The sequence below is a fragment of the Gymnoscopelus braueri genome (genome assembly GCF_963280865.1).
Source record: "Gymnoscopelus braueri genome assembly, chromosome: 1".
NCBI classification, from domain to species: domain Eukaryota; kingdom Metazoa; phylum Chordata; class Actinopteri; order Myctophiformes; family Myctophidae; genus Gymnoscopelus; species Gymnoscopelus braueri.
Window position 1 is genome coordinate 40,599,608 of NC_137603.1, and position 19,710 is coordinate 40,619,317.

The window sequence follows — 19,710 nt, forward strand, 5'->3', positions numbered from 1 at the left end:
GTATTGATACTTTTACTAAACAAAATTGCAGTACTTTTTCCACCACTGCACGCACGCGCGCGCGCACACACACACACACACACACACACACACACACACACACACACACACACACAGAGAGAGAGAGAGAGAGAGAGAGAGAGAGCGAGCACATGAGTGAGTCTCACTCATTCAACAGGCTCTTCTATTCAAGTGTCTAAGACATTTAGGGACTTATACCGGAAACCAAACTTTTTTTTTCTTCGCGAACTTTTTTGTTTTTTTTTCTCGCCTGCAGCAAAAGAGGAAAAGAGTCAGTCACGCTGTTAGCGTCAAAACACCACTATCACAGTTCCTTCTTTTACTTCATTTACGTGTCATGTTGGAAATGTATCGACGGCCGACGACCAGGCGACGACAACTAGATACTTATTGGCAACAAGGATAGGAGTGACGTCGTGTTTTCACTGCTCACACATAACGGTTCTGAAGGCAGCCCAGTACCATGGAAGATGTAAGTAGTTGCATTTGTTTGAGGGAATCGCAATGAGTGCGATTCATGTGTATTGCGTTGTTATATTGAGTCGGATTCTTTACCCGCAGACAATGAAAACTTTGTTGGTCGTAATATTACTAATATAGCACCGATTCAACTGCTTAACTGACATTACATTACAGGCCTATAGGGAAATCTAAAGTAAAGTGGCAATTTCCCTCCACGTTGTGTTACTTGTTTTGTTTTGTTTATTTATTTATTTGTGTACTAAATATAATTTCAGTGTGCCGTGAAAGTGGGTCCTAATGGGGTTTCGTCACCATACTATACTACTTAGCCTACTCACTACAGTGACTTGATGTCAACATCAGTTGGCAACAAGCGCACCTGCCAACCTGCAGCCAACCTGCTGCATCAAGTGGCCTTGACTTGATGCACATATGCCTATAGACCAGTGGTTCTCAAACGTTTACATTTCAAGGACCCCCCTTAACTCTGAGAGTATACAAATGGAACCAAATGGACCCGTCAGGGTCTGTCAGAGTTACAGACTTGTAAGGGTCATTTTTAGAACCCCCTCAAGGAACCCTGAGAGTCCCTGGAACCCACTTTGAGAACCACTGCTATTAGACCAGTGGTTCTCAAACCTTTTCATGTCAAGGACCCCCAAATTGATATGATATTTGGCTGCGGAACCCCCATCTGTTTTGTGCCAGGGACCCTCATAAGAGAAGATTTGTGTTAGAAAATTCTCTGTTCAAACATTTTCAATGTTTTTTCAAATATTTTCAAATAGATAGCAGATGTACAAGCTCGCAGCGCGGCACGAAGTGACGAGCTGTAGATCTGCTATTTTTGAATAGCCAACATATAAATGGATCAAGTGGTTAAAATGACTGTGATGCTATATTAACTACTCTGAGAACCAATGCTATAGTTCCTAGTTCCTCATAAGAAAAACTCATGCCTCAAACCAGAAGTTTAACAAGCTTAGCCTATGTGGAAATAACAAGATCTTCTTCATAAAGACTTGTTAGAGCACTGATGAAATGATGTGACTGAAACGTTTGTTGACCTAGAATTCACTTGCACTTTGCACATTTTTGTTGCTGAAGACTGAAGTCTTAGTTTCACCTAGTCCTATAGTCCACCTTCTGACCTTATCAACAGTGCATAATGATTCAAAGCAACCATATTGATCTTGTTTCGGATGATGAGCACCTAGAATGTCATGCCTTTCTTTATAAGGTGAGCTTTACAGGAAGCATGACTTAAGAAGAAAGAGGAAGTTAGGCAGAAAGCAGAAACCTACATTAACATGTGTGCTCGCGGATTGCATCACCACGCCCTTTTATTGTAACATTTGTACTCATGACGGTATTAAATTACATGTGTTTCGCTATCATTACAAAGTTATGTTATTACTATCCCATGGCTCACCCACCCATCCACCCAACTTTTAGACCAGAATAATTTAATATTTTATAGGCTAGAGGAGTGGACAAGGATGCATCTGACCCTCAGCCTATAATCATTTGTAAATAAGATGGGGCCCCATAAGGAAAGCTCAGATTTTCTCTGTGGTAAGGGTAACACTGTTTAGGCTTATATTGAGTCAGCATTTGTTTTTCCACTGCAAAGTTGAATCTTGGGGAACAAACGGGTGTTTTGGGTGGAAAGTGTTTGGCTGTGAGTGACACCCACTAACCTGGCTCACTGCCCAGTGCCCATTGCTCAGGCTGCCGCCAGCTATTATATCTTTCTGTCATTTCGGACGATTTGCCATCTTTATTTTTTATTGTGCAACATGTTTGCGTCTTTTCTCTTTCAGCTACTGAGACCACTCCAGTATAATCGCTTTTGTCTCTGCTCTCTGAGTCATCCTTTCATTGCCATTCCAGTGACCCAGAGTGCATAGTGTGACGTGTCTGCATGACCCATACACACCAGGGAAAACAGACTGGCACATTATCTGTCAGACACAAAACAATTAACCCTCTCTGACAATCACCGAACCAGGCTGTGCTCCCCACAATGGCCGTGTGTATGAAACTGAGAGTTCCAACTGAAGCAGTGTTGAGAAGCTCTCTGGGAGAGTGCTTTTGTGTGAGAAAGAGAAAACCAGCACATTATTGGGGGTGAATGAATGTGTCTCTGGGAGGGCGGGGGGGTCTGTGTGTCTCTAGAAGGCAAGACATAAAGACAGTAACAGATACAAGCAGCATGCTTATTTTCAGCTAGAGACCATTGGCCTAATAAGAATTTGAGACCTCTGCTTCCTAGCCTTATTCTGTTACTTATTTCTCTTCTTTTCCTGTCTCGACCAGCCTCTGTTCCCCGTTTAGCACTTTCTAACGTGGGAAGTGAGGTCAAGGTGTCCTACAAAATGTGCTCAAATGAAGCCACTGAGGTCTTGTGGTGAGTTGAATCTGGGCAGGTCAGCATGAAACCCAATGAATCCCAGATGCTCTCTACGCCCTGCTCCCTGACCTAAGACTTTATACGGAACACATGTCCATTATAGGTGTTGTCTTGCAGAAAACCCCTGTCCACTTCTTCCTTTCCCTTTAAAGGCCTTGAAAGGCACTGATTATACTGTGCACAAGAAATGCACCTCGCAAAATGGGATTCATTCATTCAACCAGTTGGTGTTACTGTAGAGTACAAAGAAGATATAGACCTTCTGTATTTCATGAGTCATTGTTTGTCACACAGTCACCAATTCATTAGCATGCATACTTTCCTCGCCATTCTTTTATTATTAATCTGCATGCTTTTGCGTGCAACAGCATCAGAGATGACCTGCATGAATGTTCACAATTGTTACACACCACAGATGAGACCATTAATAGATTACCCACAAGTAATTTCCTTTGTTTGACTGCAGCAGTTTAGTCATAGCTACAGTAAAGTGCAGAGCAGGCTAACTTCCTGTGCAAGTCCAAATTTGGAGCCCATAGCTTACCAGCACGTAAAGTTTGGCAGCAAGAAATAAAATGTCTGACATTACAGTGCAGACCTATGTAGTTTAAGGCATACTGAAAGCCAAATATGCTTTAAGTCATTGCAGCCTCTCCCTGCCAATCTGTTATGAGGATTTTTCAGCACCACACCCAGACACACACTATGTCGAAGCATTCCTCTTTCTCCCATCAGAGAGAGAGAGAGATTATCATAGTTAACTACATTTAACACTAAATCTAAAAGGGGAAAAAAGTGTTAATAAAAACTAGTTAAAAAGTTAAAACGCTATATAAAACTGAAATGAACAATGTCAAAAAACTAAAACAAAAGAATCGCATGTAAGATCATCGTATAGTTTTTTTTTTTTCACCATCACATCTGATGTCATCATGTATTCTTTCAGACTACCTTTTACAGTTTCCTCATAATATCTGAAAACTAATTAACTAGCCAATTCGTAAAACGAAAATTAAATCTAAAACTAAACCAAATGGCGGGGTGGTCCATCAGTGTTTTCTAAAGTATACTTCCCATGGGGCTGTTTCCTGGATTGCACAGTGTTCTGCAGAAGTGTGTGTAACTGCATTTTCGTCCTTCCTATCCCTGGAGAACTGTTTCTCACTTGGCTTGTTGACATTGTCCCAGTCTCTTACTCTTCTTTACCTTTAATATTTGTTTACCCATGGCTTGTTTGTGTTTTCCTCCTTCTTCTGACAACTACTGAGGTTCATTTATCTTTTCAGGTTTTCTCTCTTGTACTTGTTTACATCATCTTTCCTCTCGCTGGCTCTCCTTTCCTCACAGCTGCACCACTGTGTTGATGTGTTTACCGAAGCCCACTTTTCAATGTCAAAGTGAAAGTGTGTGTGGAAAAACAGTTGGATGACCCTCTAAAAAAGATATCCTGAGGAATTTCCTCCCATAGAAATAGAGAGGCTGGGAACTTTGCACACACCTTTATGTGTCAGTGTTTTATTCACTACCAAAAAAGGTGCTGGGATCTTCATTCTGAATTGCTGAGTATTCATTTAACTCTAAGAGTAACAGAGGTGGTTCCTGCTGCTCGTCATTCATTGCCATCCAACCATTATATAGTTGTCTGCTATGCCTGGGCTGTAGCTAAAGTAGTAGTTAATAGGCCCAAAGGCTACATAACAATTAATATTTTTTCTCTCTTGTATGTACAGTATCATTACTTGTTATTGCACAGTTAAATTAACGGTCTGGATTTTGTTGTTTGTAGTGTGGATTGTGTACCATGCAAATATTTTTCAGAGGTTCTCATTTTCTCTTTGAATATGACGGTTTCATTTGTTTGTGGATGTGTTTGGGCTTCTTTTGCAGAGTCTTTTGTTTTAGTCATGTCACAACATGAGCTTGTAGATCTGCCATTTTCGATGAATCCATTCATCTTCATCTGCTTATCCAGAGTCTGGTTGCAGAGGTTTGAGCAGAGAATCCCAGACTTCCCTTTCCAGGGCCACATTTGTAGCCACTTCCAACTGGGGGATCCCCAGGCATGAAGGTATATAATCCCTCCATCTGGTCCTTGGTGTACCCCGTGGCCTCCTCTCAGTGTAACGTTCGCATAGGACCTTCGGAGGGAGACATCTCCTTAATTGGCTCCTTTCCATGTAATGGTGCAATGGCTCTCAGAGTCTCTCTCGGGTGACTGAGCTTCTACTCTGTCCCTAAGGGAGATGCCAGGCACCCTCCTGAGAAAACTCATGTATCCGCGATCTTGTTCTTTCGGTCATCGGTTGTTCTTTCGGTCATTTCAGGACGATAGGTGAGAGTGGGTACTGGGGACGAAGATTGACCGGTAGATGGAGTTTTGCCTTCTGGCTCAGTCCTCTGACAACAGTGCGGTACAGCAGTGCGGTATTTTCGATGAATGTTCTGAATGTTCGACTATTAAGACATACCCAGAATAGGGATGCTACGGTTCATGTGGTTAAGCCAAGACACTAGAAAACGGATGTTGAAATAGAAATAGAGAATGTCTCTTGTCAAGATGCTACAGCCCTATTTCTCCAACACAGTTTCTGTGCTGCAACAATAAAACCCCTGGGCATACTTTCACACTCTTCATGCAAAGACACATTTTTTATGCAGATTTTTAGCTCCCCATTGTATTTTTCTTAGAAAGCCGACATTAAAGGGGTTATCGAAACATTTTAACCACTTTAATTCGGTTTCTGGGCAAATTCTGCTACGTTTTTTTCTGTTTTTGGCTACTTTATTTCGGTTTTAGGGTTAGGTTAGGGTTATGTTATTTAATTCTTATTTTTGCCTGATTTTACCGATTTATTATCAAAACATTAAAAATTAATTAAAATATATATATATATATTTCCCCCTATATTATCCTATATTAAAATTGGCTAATGGGAGGACTGGACGGACGACCGGACCACGTCGTAACGCACATGTCACTATGATTCAGCAATAGCCATATGGCGTGTGTTGTCTGACCTCAATGTGTGGTCATGGCATCAGGCACAAACAAATCAGTCAGCTCCATATATGGAGTTCGTAGACATAGGTGTGAGGGCCACAAAGCGGCTCGAATCTCTAGTAGGCAAAACTTGTGTAAGAAAAACAACAACAAATAACTAGAGAAAATAGGAGGTGGTGCGACAGTAAGCCATGCCCAGCAGGAATACCCACCTATGCTTACATGTAGCTTCATGGACAATTATTTGAGAAAACTGTCAATAGAGATGAGACCGAGCACTCTCAGGGACAACAATACATTTATTTGATCCACATGTATAACAATAATACTACAGCATACAGTTACTTTGAGTATAACGGTCTCAGCTTTGAATTAAACAGTTTCTCATTTTATGTCTTGTTCACTTCACAGGTTCAAGTCAGTTGTATTGATTTCTAGCCTTTGGGGAGGTTTCCTAATGTTGACATACTGTGTAGACTGACCTGTACTAGACCAAATAAATGTAATAAAATATGCATTTTTAAAACGACATTCTCTTTCAACAGCATGCCCTTCCATTTTAAAGGAGAATTCCGCACTACTTTTTCTTACCTTTTATATGATATTATTATAGGACGGGTGGTACTGTAGAAAAAATTCATAACTCCATCCCGAGTCCACCAGCAGCTAAAAACCTGAGCGGACGGTCCGTGCGCTAGATCGCGTATTTTTATCGCGATTTTATATATACTATTTTGTTCCTATCTCGACCACAGTGTTTTTGTCCCAAATGGACAGCCATAGTGTGATCACGGGCAAAAGCTGATCCCGGGCGAAATCTCGTCTTGCGAGACTTCCGGAGGGGCGCGTCTCACACAAACACTGTGGCGAGGTTTCTGTCATTAGGAAAGTCAGATATGAACAAAGAAATATAAATAAAATTGCGATACAAATATGCGATCTAGCGCATGGACCGCACGCTCAGGGTTTTTAGCTGCGGTGGACTCGGGATGGAGTTTTTTTTTCTACTGTACCACTCGTCCTAGGATATAATAATATCATATAAAAGGTAAGAAAAACGTAGTCCGGAATTCTCCGTTAACATGAATACCAATATTAACCAACTTCCCTTTCTCACGGCACAGCAGTATTTTGCACGGCTATATGCACATTAGTATGCACATAACTGAAATACAACTTCTGTACTGTTCCAGTCCCCTGCAGTTGTGTGTGTCTGTGTGACGTTGATTTCCTTCCTCCCTCTCTCCACTTCACTACAGGGTGCAAAAGAGGACACGGTCCCAACTAAAGAGCCAAAGTTCTTGGGTAAAGCAGGCTGGCTAAAGAAGTCCACTGGGAGATTCATTGGCAACTATAAGGAGCGCTTCATCCATGTGGAGAAGACGGAGGTTGTGGTGTATGAAAATGAGGTGTAGTACCAGTTCTTACTTGTTCTAGTTCTTGTAATGCAAAGCATATTACAGCACTCCACAAATCTACAAAAACAAGAAGAGGAAGAAATGGCAGTCTGTATGAATTAAGCCTAGTTTACGATCTCTTGTCTTTGAAAATAACGTATTTTCAAGCCAACAACACAATGCAGTTATTATTTACAAGCGACACCATTGTGTGACAGAGCTTTAGACTAGACTGCTCCTTCATTAAACATAAGAAGATTCTCACATTTAGATTAGTTGCTTTCATAACTACCCTTAGTAATGTAATTTACCTGTGTGAGTTGTTTCAGAAAATGTAAAGTCCATGTGTCATTGTCCTATTCCTCCTTAATAATGATCCCTGGGTATTACTGCTGTATATCTAAATTTTCTTTCTATCACCAATTCATCAGTATCGGCAAACATAATTATGCAGATATAACACATTGTGCCGCTGGGAATGGATTGCTTCTGCTAATTCTTCTTTTAATGTAAACCTCTTGTCTTCTGTAGGATCTGAAGACCTGCTTAGAGAGACAGGACCTGGAGAACTATGATAGATGCATTGAATTAAAAGGTCCCTTTAGGAAGAACAGACTGGGTTTGATAAGAGCCCCCAAAGCCGGGAACAAGGTGAGCAAAAATGATCTAGCGTTTGTTCTTCTTTTTAGGAGCCCAAATAGGTTCTGTGTGCGTGTGTGCATGCGTGTGTGCATGCGTGTGTGCATGCGTGTCCATTTGTCCGTAGCTAATCTCACAAATCACTGGACCGATCAAATACTTTTTGAATTTCTTTATTTTATCATTAAAACCAGCGGTCTCTGATCGGACTGAAACCGAGCCCAAATTTCAGATGACTGACGTCATCATTGTGACATCATCGACAATTAGTTATAAATGTTGTGTGTGCTGTGACAATAAACCTTTATGGTGAGGCCATTTTGCCTCTATTTAATTAACTTTTTAGGCAGTTTTTCTTGAGTTTAGTAACAAAGATCTTATGCCATAGAACATATTGTCGTTTAAGGTTATCAACTCCCCTTTGAATCTGTGTTGGCTGTGCTGACCAATGACCATCAAAAGGGACCAAAAGCTATAGCCTACATTCATAACTTTAGCTCCTTGGCGGCTAACTTGGTCAAAGGCAGTAAGGACTGGACTCTCACAGCCAGGTAGCTAAAACATGAATAAGGGAAAACAAGAGGTATCCATAGTTGAGCCACGTGGCTCATTGCCAACCTTGACCTTTGACTGACAACTTGCACCGTATGTCAGATATTTTGTTAAAGATCTAATATATGAAGTTTTATGGTCTTGTTGTGAGTCACTGTTGTGACTTTACTGTATACAGATAAACCGTCTTATTACAATATTTTCATAATTTCTTCACAGTTCAACTAATATATATTACATAGTATATACCCAACCCTATTATCAATACAGTAAAAACAACACTCTTAAAATTATTGAAATGCCAAATGCTGCATGAAATCATAGAGTTTCAAAATGTTGTTGTTTGAACAACAACTGTTGTTGGTCAGTGACCGTGTTAAAACGGAGATACAAAAAAAGAATGTTGAATGTAAGACTTACAATTCCACCATAAATGATTTCCTTTCAGTACAGTTTTGGACACTATACAGGCCTTTTCGATCTCTAGTATTTATACAGAGTATCAGAGATCTACCATCTGCTCTAGGTTAGACCATGTGATCTGGGCTGTGGACATACAGTTCATCGGATATGGGATGGTGGTCTGTCTTAGCTCCCATGTGATCCCGGCTGTGGACCTATTGGATATGGGATGGTGGTCTGTCTTAGCTTCAGCATCTCTCAGCAGTCTCAGCAAAAATGGCTGCATCAAGGCCAGGAGCAGCTATGATCATTCCCTGATTGTGGCTGCCCTGCGACTATTGTACATAATGCCTAAAGCATCTGCTGATTGTTTTGAGATACTTAGAGCTTCAGTGACCTTTTGAATGAGATTCAGGATTCTATGTGAGTTCTTTGTGAAAAGAAAAAAATCCCATTTCCAAGACTCCTGCAGAAAATATTATAACTATTTTGGAATATGTCCAATATGTAATTTGTGTTGTCTGTCTAAGACAAAACTATTCCATGGTCTGTTTCGGAATCAAGGTCCCGTTTGTGCACATCAGGGACAATGGAAAGGATTTGGAAAGACACTCTGTGGAAGATACCAAAGCAGTGAAATATGCTGTATTACAAACAGATGACGAGACTAAAGTATTGGGCAACGTCGCAACTTAAGCAGATGTCAGCAGAGGGAGGGGAAGGGTATGCAGAGCCAGCAGCTGAATACCTTGTGTGTGTGTGTGTGTGTGTGTGTGTGTGTGTGTGTGTGTGTGTGTGTGTGTGTGTGTGTGTGTGTGTGTGTGTGTGTGTGTGTGTGTGTGTGTGTGTGTGTGTGTGTGTGTGTGTGTGTGTGTGTGTGTGTGTGTGTGTGTGTGTGTGTGTGTGTGTGTGTGTGTGTGTGTGTGTGTCTCTCTGCCTGTGCGCATACACATCGTACCATGCATAAGTGCACGTGCAACTGTGTCATTTTTTCCCCTCTTTCCCTTAACACAGTGACCAGGCAGGGGAATGAGTCACACACACGTGTGTACTACGTTATTTTAGCACTGCCTGCAGCCCTCAGTGTATTGGAAGACCTTTCGAACCTTACTGTACACAGTGATGTTTTTACAGAGGTTTAAACACTAGAAATTTCAGGGAGTCTTTGGCTCTGGCATGCACAAACTGGAGTTTAGTGATGTTTTGATGGGCACTTTAAAGGTCAGACGATGACGACATTGTTAATTGTGGTAAAATAAGCTAAACAGATCCTTTAGGTTGTACATTGCATATTTTGTTGCCGTCAGGCACAAACCTTGTATCTCCATATTTCAACTTTTTATATTTTATTTGTAAATGCCCTACTTCGTCATACAAGTGTCACGCATAAATAGCATAAATAGCCGATCTACAAGCTCACAACGTTGCGAGCCTTTAGATCTGCTATTTTCACTGTTTTTGAAATATTTTGAAAGTGACAATGAAAGTGGTTAAGTGTGTCTGTGGGTTTTATAAATATTGAAACCAATGAAAATTATTAACAAGAGATTGGGACTAAATAACAACTACATTGGATCCAGGCAATTTTTTTCCATTTCCTGAAAAGTAACGGTTTTGGACATACAAGGTTTCTTCCCAACAGCAACAACATTTGTTATTGTTAAACTAATCGAGACACTGTCAGTGTGGCTAGTGGCTGTGTCGTCCTTTTGGATAAACATATTCCAGGATGCACATGCTTGTTTTCTTCTGCTCTCCAGTTTCCTCTTGTGGGCCTGTGAACTAAGCATTTATTGTTGCAGACACCAGCATTCTGACTCAGAACAAATTGGTTTTAGGTCTTAGGTCTAAGACACATTTTATTTCTGTGTTTGGCAGTGGTTAGGTCACCTGACACCGCATCTATTTAAAGTGCTAGCTGCATTTTTACATTGTCCCTCCGAGCTGAGTCATTAAAATATACAGTAGGAAGTCTAGTGTACTGGTATGCACAGTTGTACAAATGTAACCAATAACATTTAATTAGGCTATTGAATACAAGTCTCCCATTATGACTAGTTAGTTAGTCATTATTATCTCACTATTAACTGTATTTTGTACTTTATTGTACTTTTTTTTGCTATCCTTTTTGTACCCATTTCTTTACATTCAAAGATGGTGGCAAAAAGCCATAAGCTATAGGCTGAAATGCAGTACCACACTTCTGAACTCTTGTTAGTGGTTTGTGTTGCAGTTCTTGTTCAGGGTGAATAGCTGGAGTGTATATGACCAGGATGTTAAGAGCTACTTGGCTGGCTCTAGCTTTTCTCCACAGTAACCCGGTTTAGCTCTGGCTCAGCCACACTAAAAGGGACGTCAAACATACAAAGACTTGACCGAGGCATGTTCAAGAACTGCCATATTTTTCAAAATGTCAGCTTTGCCACAGTTCCAGACATTTTTTTTTTTTAATCGAAGCACAGTGTTACAAAGGAAGTTAATTGCGAGTACTATATGCAATATCCTACAGTATTTGCCCAAGGGCCTCAATTATCACGTTTTTGTATTTTTGGTATTATCCTTCTTAAAGTATTACTATCCTCACTGAAGAAAATCAATTTAAATGACTGCTGTGCTTAGACTCTATTATTGTGCTGTACGTTGATAATGATGATGGTGCCGGTATAGTCAGCAAGACAGTGCAGCAAAATAACGGCAGCGTATTGCAATATCAGTTGCAGTCTGTGTCCTGCATGTATACATGTCTGTTTGTTTATTTTAGATATTTTGGAGGCTTTTTATGCACTCTAACCATTTGGCTATCAGGTCGCCCCATGTTCTGAATACATGTTGTATGCAATCTACTCTGCCATGTGTGCCATAGTGGAAAATATCATAATATTATGTATACTGTATGAGATAACACATCTCATATACAGTATGCGTCACTTAACTTACCTTCAGTTTTTTTCATACAGTACTTTTACTTTACAATTGTGTGGGAACATTTATCCAGTTTATAATTAATCAAATTAAGTGTGAGAGAATTTAGTTTTAATCAAATCAAAGTGATATCATGATTAATGAGTAATGAGTATAGTACATTTAATTCATGATAACTGTAGTCAAACACTTGAGAAGTCTGTTATCTATCTGTACATAAATGAGGTCTTATTTTTTTGTCTGACAGGTTCATGATGTAAAGTTCCTAGCTCAGACTCCAGAGGACAAGGAGGCTTGGATCAAGGCTCTCACTGAAGGCATCAACAGAGCAAAGAATAAAATCTTTGATGAGGTAATAGCCTGTGTAGCACTGCTTTTCTATCCAAGGAATAAGTAAGGGATACAGTAATGTATACAGTGAGGCAGACATTATTAGAAAATAAAACCCTTTAGGATGAATCAGACGCTTATATAAATATATTGTTTTAAAAATCGTAACACATGTTTGGATCATTCAGCAATTTGATGAACGATAGAATCACTGACAGCTAATCAAAAATCCTCGAGAAGCATCATGTTCAACACATCACTCACGTTCACTATGTTAACAGAACATTTTTGTTCATCAGTGTGGATGCTCACATCATTATCTTTATAGTTATCATTCTTGTGTGGATGGCCCTTATGAGTCATACTATTGCTGAATAAATGGACTATGTAGAGGCAGTGAATAAAAGCATCATGTGGGGTTACTGGAAGAGAGAATGAATAACCCTTATTATTTCACAGGTGAAGGTAGATGAAGGCAATAATTTAAACCATGTGACACAAACAAGAGTCAAGCCAAACCGTAACAGGAGGCCACCGACCAGAATACACATGAAAGAGGTATGTGTGTGTTTTATTGTGTGCCTGTGTACTGTACGTGTAATGATATACTATTTATATGGGATATTGCATATGTTCCAACTTAAGTTACAGCAAGTAAAAGTTGAGTCAACTCAAGATGCTGAATTAACAAGGATTTATTTTCTCTCTAGGTGGCCGATCTGTCATCCGATGGCATCCTGCGTTTGGACCTTGATCTTCCAGATGCCATCATGCCCAATGGGACCCAACATGATAATGCTGCCACAGAGATCCCTAAGGAGGTGATAATGCCCCCCATGCCACCGTCTAAAATCAGCAATGTGATACAGGAGGAGGAGCCATTAGACATGAGTACTGACAAGGAGCCTCCAGCTGAGAAGAAGATCCTTAAACCTCCCATGCCCCCCTCTAAAGAGACCAAACCTCTGACCACACCTGAGGAGGAACCGACCCAGGAGGATAGCTCTGAGAAGGTCTGTGTAGCACTATGGTTTTCTTGATTATCCGAATGATTTTGCATGTCTGGTGTTTGTGTGACATGTTTGCAATGTGCTTAAACCGATGCTTAGCCAATTTAGACTTCTTTATTGATCAGACATGACAATATTCTGATCCATGGTGGAAGTTCCTCAGGTCTGATATGAATGTGTAGTGAAACAGAGAGGCTGGCTCGCAAGCCTATGTCTGATAAAACATACAAAATCTAAACATTGTCATACAGTATGTTCTACTTCCAAATCATGCTCTGCATCAGCAGTGGGTGCATGCTCGGCACAGTACCCACTACCGATGTGCATATTTCATTTTCACGATGTTTGCAATTTGGTGCATAACAAACTATTTCATTGTTTTGAAGGTACTGATGCCGCCCTTGCCCCCGTCTAAAGAAGCCAAGCCCAGTGTTCCACCCGCTGAAGAACCTGCCATGGAGGCCAGCCCTGAAAGTGACCTAGAAAACAGCTCTGAAGCTGGAACTTCTCCAAGCAAGCCCAAATCCATTAGCAGCTCAAACGACAACCTGACAGAAGCCTCAAGGTCCAGCCCAGAGCCCAGACCTCCCACCCCACCATCCAAAGACAAGAAGCCACCAACGCCGACCACAGAGCCAAGTGAAGAGGTTACACAGTCTGAGGAGCTGGATGGCACGAGTGTTGAGGACAACAAGAAGGGAGGTGAAGATAAGAAGGAAAATGAGGAAGCAATTGACATAAAGGAAAGCAGTGTATCTGAGTCAGAGACTGAGATGGACTCATCGTCCTCCATTGTGTCTAAAGAAGCTCTCCCTGCCGTCAAAGTGGAGTGTTTGGTAACAGACTCCGCAGAAAGCACCACTACGGCAGCAGCGGATCCGAAGGTGTGTGAGCCTTCACCTAAAGAGTCTGCCACTAGCAACGCAGCTGAAAAATCCTGTCAACTGACCCCCACGATTCCGACGCTGGAGCTAACCAAAAAGAGCCCTGGCCCTCCGATCCTGAAGAAAAAGCCTGTGAAACATCCTCCTCCCAAGGCAGTGGTTCCTGCTGAGCCCAAAGCCCAGCCTGTTGAAAAAAACAAGATGGCCGCTACTGTGCCTCAAGAGACGAACAACACTGTGGCTTCACCACAAACAGCATCAGATGACTCGGTCAGTTCTCCCGATGCGGAGCCTAAGAGTGACCTTCCAACAGTGTTTCTCTCTCTGAAGGACCCAAGCGGTGACCCCCCTAGCCTCAGCACACTGCCCTCTTGCCTGCATGCGGAGAAGATAGAGAGGGAGGAGGAGAAGTCTGTGGACAGCGGCCAGCACTCAGATGATGACAGCGAGGTGTCGGAGAGCGGGGACACTTTAACTGCTGCGCAAAGAGGACTCAAGGCTGGTCTGGATGTTTTGGATGTGAGCGAAGATGACATTGAGACCCCTAAGGTCAGCTCCAAGCTGCACTCCATCTTTACCCAGGAGCATATCGGCCAGGCGGCCTCTCGTCCTCCTATTCCCCTCAAACCCCCCGCAAAGACCAGGTCTGCCTCTGTGGGAGATCTGTTGTCTGAGTCTTCAGGCATCGATACGAGGAAGCAGCCAATCATAGATATGGCTTCGGGCAAAGGGACCACTGCCCCTAGTAATAATGCAATGGACCTTGAGAGTGAAGTGGCTCTAGAGATTGAAAAGACAAAGGAGCTCCTGAGGAGAGTGTCCCAGTCGCAGGGGGAAGGCACGCCAGAGGAACTGCTGACCAAGGCCATGGAGAAGCTGAAGAAGGCAGATAAGTTCCTCAGTGAAGCGAAAATTCTGAAGGAGTCAAAGCAGGTGCAGAGTCCAAGCAAGAGGCAAAGTTGGTGATTGTTAATCATGATAAAAGGAAAAGAACTGACTCATTGTGACTGATGGAAGCAATCAGGCAGAATGACCATAGCACATGCAACTGCTTGTGCATAATTAACTAAGTGCAATTACTTCCTACTTTCCCTGAAGGTCATGCTTAAGCCTAATTTATACTTCATCACACGACAGTGTTGCTCACCAAAAAAACGGATTTTCAAGCAAAAACTGTGTTGCATTTTACTTTCAGTATAATTATAAATTAGGCTATGCTGTTCTGCTGTAAATGCATTTTCTCACATTCCACATTGATAATTTCCTATGATAATTACTTGAACGCAAATTGACAGTTAATCAGCTATACAGTGAGTCGGAGAATGTGATTAACAGCTTACTAATAACCAAATTAACTGCTTACCAAATTAATCAGCCATTGTAATACTTAATCCAAGTTCTCACATGATCGTCACATGGTTTCAAAAGGGATTTTTGCCATCATGTTATGGCACACAGTCAATGCTAAGGGACATGAAACATTGTTCATGAAAGAAGAAAAATATATCTCAGGATTTTCCCATAATGACTTTTTTTCAGGATGTTTATGTCTTTATTGCAAAGAAAAAGAAAACTAAGGTGAGAGAATTCGTTTTGGGTAAAAAGAAAATCTGTCTTTGTGTCCTAATAATGCCTTTCAAATGGTGCATGTCGATATCACAGAACACAGAGCCCACCTGACACCGTACCCCCCACCTATACAAATGATAGTTTGATCAACAAGTGGCCTCGCCCTCTTTGCTTATTAATATCACAAACAGGAAATCAAAACTTCCAGACTCTAACCACTCCCCTTACATTTCCATTTTACATGTTGAGCTACACGCTCACTTGTTTTATCTTTGTTTATGTTTTTTTACTAGAATGTTTTACTCTTTGATAGAATTGTATTGGTCAATACAAAAAGAACTGGCCCAGTTTGTATGCCTTGAACATGGTACTACCTAATTATAGTGTTCTTTATCCATGCACAGTACAGTATAAGCAAATATTGCTTGTCTGTGAAATACTATCTAGTATAAACAAATCTTGCTTGTGGGGTTTACATTAGTAAAATAAATTTTAACCATGCACATATTTGTGTAACTTGTTAAATAGTCCAAATATAACATTAGAATTTACTGTTACTATGCCCAAAGCAAAGATATGCACTTACATAACTTCTTCATCCTCTAGTACATACTGTAGATACTGTACCTGTTCAGTAATCTATTGTGAATACATTTTGGTGAGTACGAAATTGTAAATAACACACTTTTAATAAATATTAAGTTATTAATTTTCATATTCTTTGTAATTGGGCCAGCCAATATGAAAAGGAAACTAACCTTAAACTAATGTAGAATCTATCAAACAGCTAAATGCTTATAACTCTTGCAACATTGCAAATGTGTTTTGTATTTTATTTTTGTAATATACTGTATGTCTGTATAAATGTACTTACTAATTCAACTAATGCGCATTTGCAGTAAAAAATGTTTTATACATTCTAACAAATCGTTGTAAATGTAAAACCATCCTTAAATAAATGTTGCCAACGAATTCGTGCCAGCCTTTTGGATCAAGTAATTTTGTACAACAGATTTCACTGTTTAATCTTGTCTATTTCAGGGGAATTAATTGATCTACATTCATTACCTTTTTTTAATAAAGGATTCAAAATCCAATCAAATCCCCTGAAGTGAGCGTGACTATCACCTTTAAAGCTGCTTCCCTGCATCAATATCATCACTGTATTTGAAGGTGAAAGTTAATTAAGATATTAAAGAGTATAACTATTTTATATAAAACTGAGGCATTTTGAGTGGTTTTCTTCCAGAAAAGGACATGCTGTACTGTATGAATCCTTAATCTTTACTACATTGTGTGTGTGTGTGTGTGTGTGTGTGTCTGTCTGTCTGTCTGTCTGTCTGTTGCACACATGCATATTTGACAAATAGCACTGAACACATGTCTTTGCTGTATCCCGATGGATTCTGAGTAATACTGTACATGATCAGGGACATGGTTATCTTGGTCATGTTTGCTTCATCTGCTTCAAGCAGTGATGTCATATCCTGGTTCGACCACTCGTCTTTCTTCAGGAAGCCTTAATAAACACTTGTCTTCGATAAACAGAAGTCTGTACACAGACCCCAAAGTAAGTAGGCCTACAGGGTGTGAGCTTGAGGTGATGGGAATGCAGATTCCAAAACCTTTACCCACCATGCATCTCTTAAATGTTTTGGTGATATTTAACGTTGATGAAGCAGAAGAATCATGGAACAAGGTATGACTTTGGGGAACCTCTACTGTAACACCAATTATGTGGTGGTAAATCCAACAGCGTTCCTCATGTCCCAGAACAAACAAAGCACAATGCATTGGGCATAGACTTGGTCTAATGATTTTGGGGAACTGATTCACTGCCCACATACCTTACGGGTTCTAGCTGCTTCCACCAGAGGTTATATTTGGAGAAGTAGTAACTGATCATTTACCGTTTAGGTTTTTTATGATTTCAACAAAATATAACTGTAGGCTACTTTAAATAATAATTATTTATTTATTTCCCCAAAGCATTATAAAAATGTGCACATCTAGAAGTGCTTTGCATCATGTGACACAGTCTTACAATGAAGTATATTAAATGCATAAGAAAAACCACAATGGACTTTGTGGTACAACCTGGTTTCTGTTCTTGTAATTTGTTAGTCTACAACACTGTCTACAGAAATACATATGGCTGCAGTCTGTGACACATTATGGTTAACAGTTACTGGTGTGACTGGCCCACCCACAGAGGGAGGAGGGGAGGTGACAAAGTTGAATTTAACTTCTTCAAATCCAGAGAAGAAACTTTGTACAACTATAGCCTTAAATGTTGACAATATGTTTTATGTTAGGACAAACTATGTAAAGTATATTTAGTTTTCTTCTTGACTTCCCTCCTAAAACAAATGAGCTGTATATATTTTTTACTTTTAATCTGGACCTGAAACATTTTAGTGCCCATAGCAACGTGCCCTTTAAAACTATACACCCACAACACTATGATTTTTTAATGTGGCTTGACGCTGTGTTTTTAAACAAGATATAGGAAACTTGAAACTTGAAAGTGTTTCATCACCAAGTCAATGCCATTTCGAGTCCACTGTACCTTCATTCTTATATAATCTTCATGGTTCAATTTGTACACTCTCAGAGTTAAATGAACACTGAGAGTTTTGGTGTGTAATAGCCACCAGGCAGATAGTTCCACTGTCTGCTCCTGTTAAGTCTATCTGGTTGACTGTGAGGCTGCTGTATAATTTGCATGTTTGAGTAGGGCTCCCTCTTGTGGAGCAGTGCTCTAGGCCAGTGGTTCTCAACCTGCATGATTTTTTTTGGGGTCCCCAAATGACAGTAAAGTGACAATTTATGGACTTTTTAAATACTTTTTTAATAAACCTTTACTATCTTTTACCCATTACTGCATCAAAAGTAATCAACAAACTAAACTATAAAAACTGGTCAAACATTGGCCAAATTGTCAAATAATATAAGAGGATTTTGGGGGGGAAATAGACGATCTACAAGCTCACAACGCCTCGCTTGTAGCTATTTTCACTATATTTATCTGTAGAACCGAGTCAAAGTAAATGTAATGCCTCAACTCCTACAATTCCAAGTGCTTGTCAGGGTGGGGGTCCCTAGTTCAAATATGATTATTTTGGGGGTCCCCAGTTCAAATATGATTATTTTGGGGGTCACGGCTTGAAAAGGTTGAGAATCGCTGCTCTATAGGCTCTGGTCCAGTCTCTAGAATAGATGAATCTTTTATGCCACCATTACAATCTAATCAGCATCTGAAAAATGTCCATCTTAAGTTGAAAGTAGTAGTTAAGTTATTATGTGCATGGACAAAATCCACCATGCCTACCATCTCTGTAAACGTAAAGATATTACTGTACCTAATGGACATATAGTATTTTTACGTAGACCTATAGCCAATACTAATTTGGAATTATTTGTAATACCAGCCATACATGTCAATAATACTGCTTTTTCAAGTACTAAATTACTTCAATTACAATTATTACTACCACTAGGCTGCTATTACTAATACTATTAATACTAGGCCTACTACTGCTATTAGTAGCCTACTATATTGCTTAACATTGACAATATGCGTTTTAGGAAAACTGTTGACAGACTGTACATTATATTCATACATGCAAATTGTTCATAGTCTTTATTAATTAATTAATATGTTATGGTCGATAGACAGTATATCTCTGCTGTTCGGCCGGAACCAGCTAAATCCAAAATGGTAATTGTTCAGGAAATTAAAAACAAAATATCAATTTTTCAGAAAATGAAGAAAACCTTATATTTTTTAAACAAAGCAATACTGCCTCATCAAACTTGGTATTGTGACTTTATATATTATCAGATACTTGCATGTGTCATTATATTATCACCACTTTACCCAAATCCAGTGCAAGTGGAGTTAGGAGGTTTTGTCCATCATTGATAAGAACAGCTGGCAATGGATCTCAAAGCTCACAACACATCACAATGCATTGTGAGCTTGGAGATCAGCTATTTATGGTGAGCGCCATCCTCATATACTATAGATCAAGCTGAATTCTGTACTTAAACAACTTTTATTTTAACATGCATTGTAAACAACCATGGATCTAACTGTTGCCACTGT

General features: G+C 40.1%; 1 protein-coding gene across 1 annotated transcript; it reads left to right on the top strand.

The window, feature by feature from the left end:
• Positions 1 to 214: 214 nt before the first annotated feature.
• Positions 215 to 16,574, top strand: plekho2 (pleckstrin homology domain containing, family O member 2). Its single transcript, XM_080426595.1, has 7 exons — positions 215 to 493; positions 7,157 to 7,306; positions 7,826 to 7,945; positions 12,057 to 12,161; positions 12,599 to 12,697; positions 12,850 to 13,152; positions 13,536 to 16,574. Exons 1-7 carry the CDS (start codon positions 485 to 487, stop codon positions 14,997 to 14,999), a joined length of 2,250 nt encoding a protein of 749 aa, XP_080282721.1. The 5' UTR covers positions 215 to 484; the 3' UTR covers positions 15,000 to 16,574.
• The last annotated feature ends 3,136 nt before the right edge of the window (positions 16,575 to 19,710 follow it).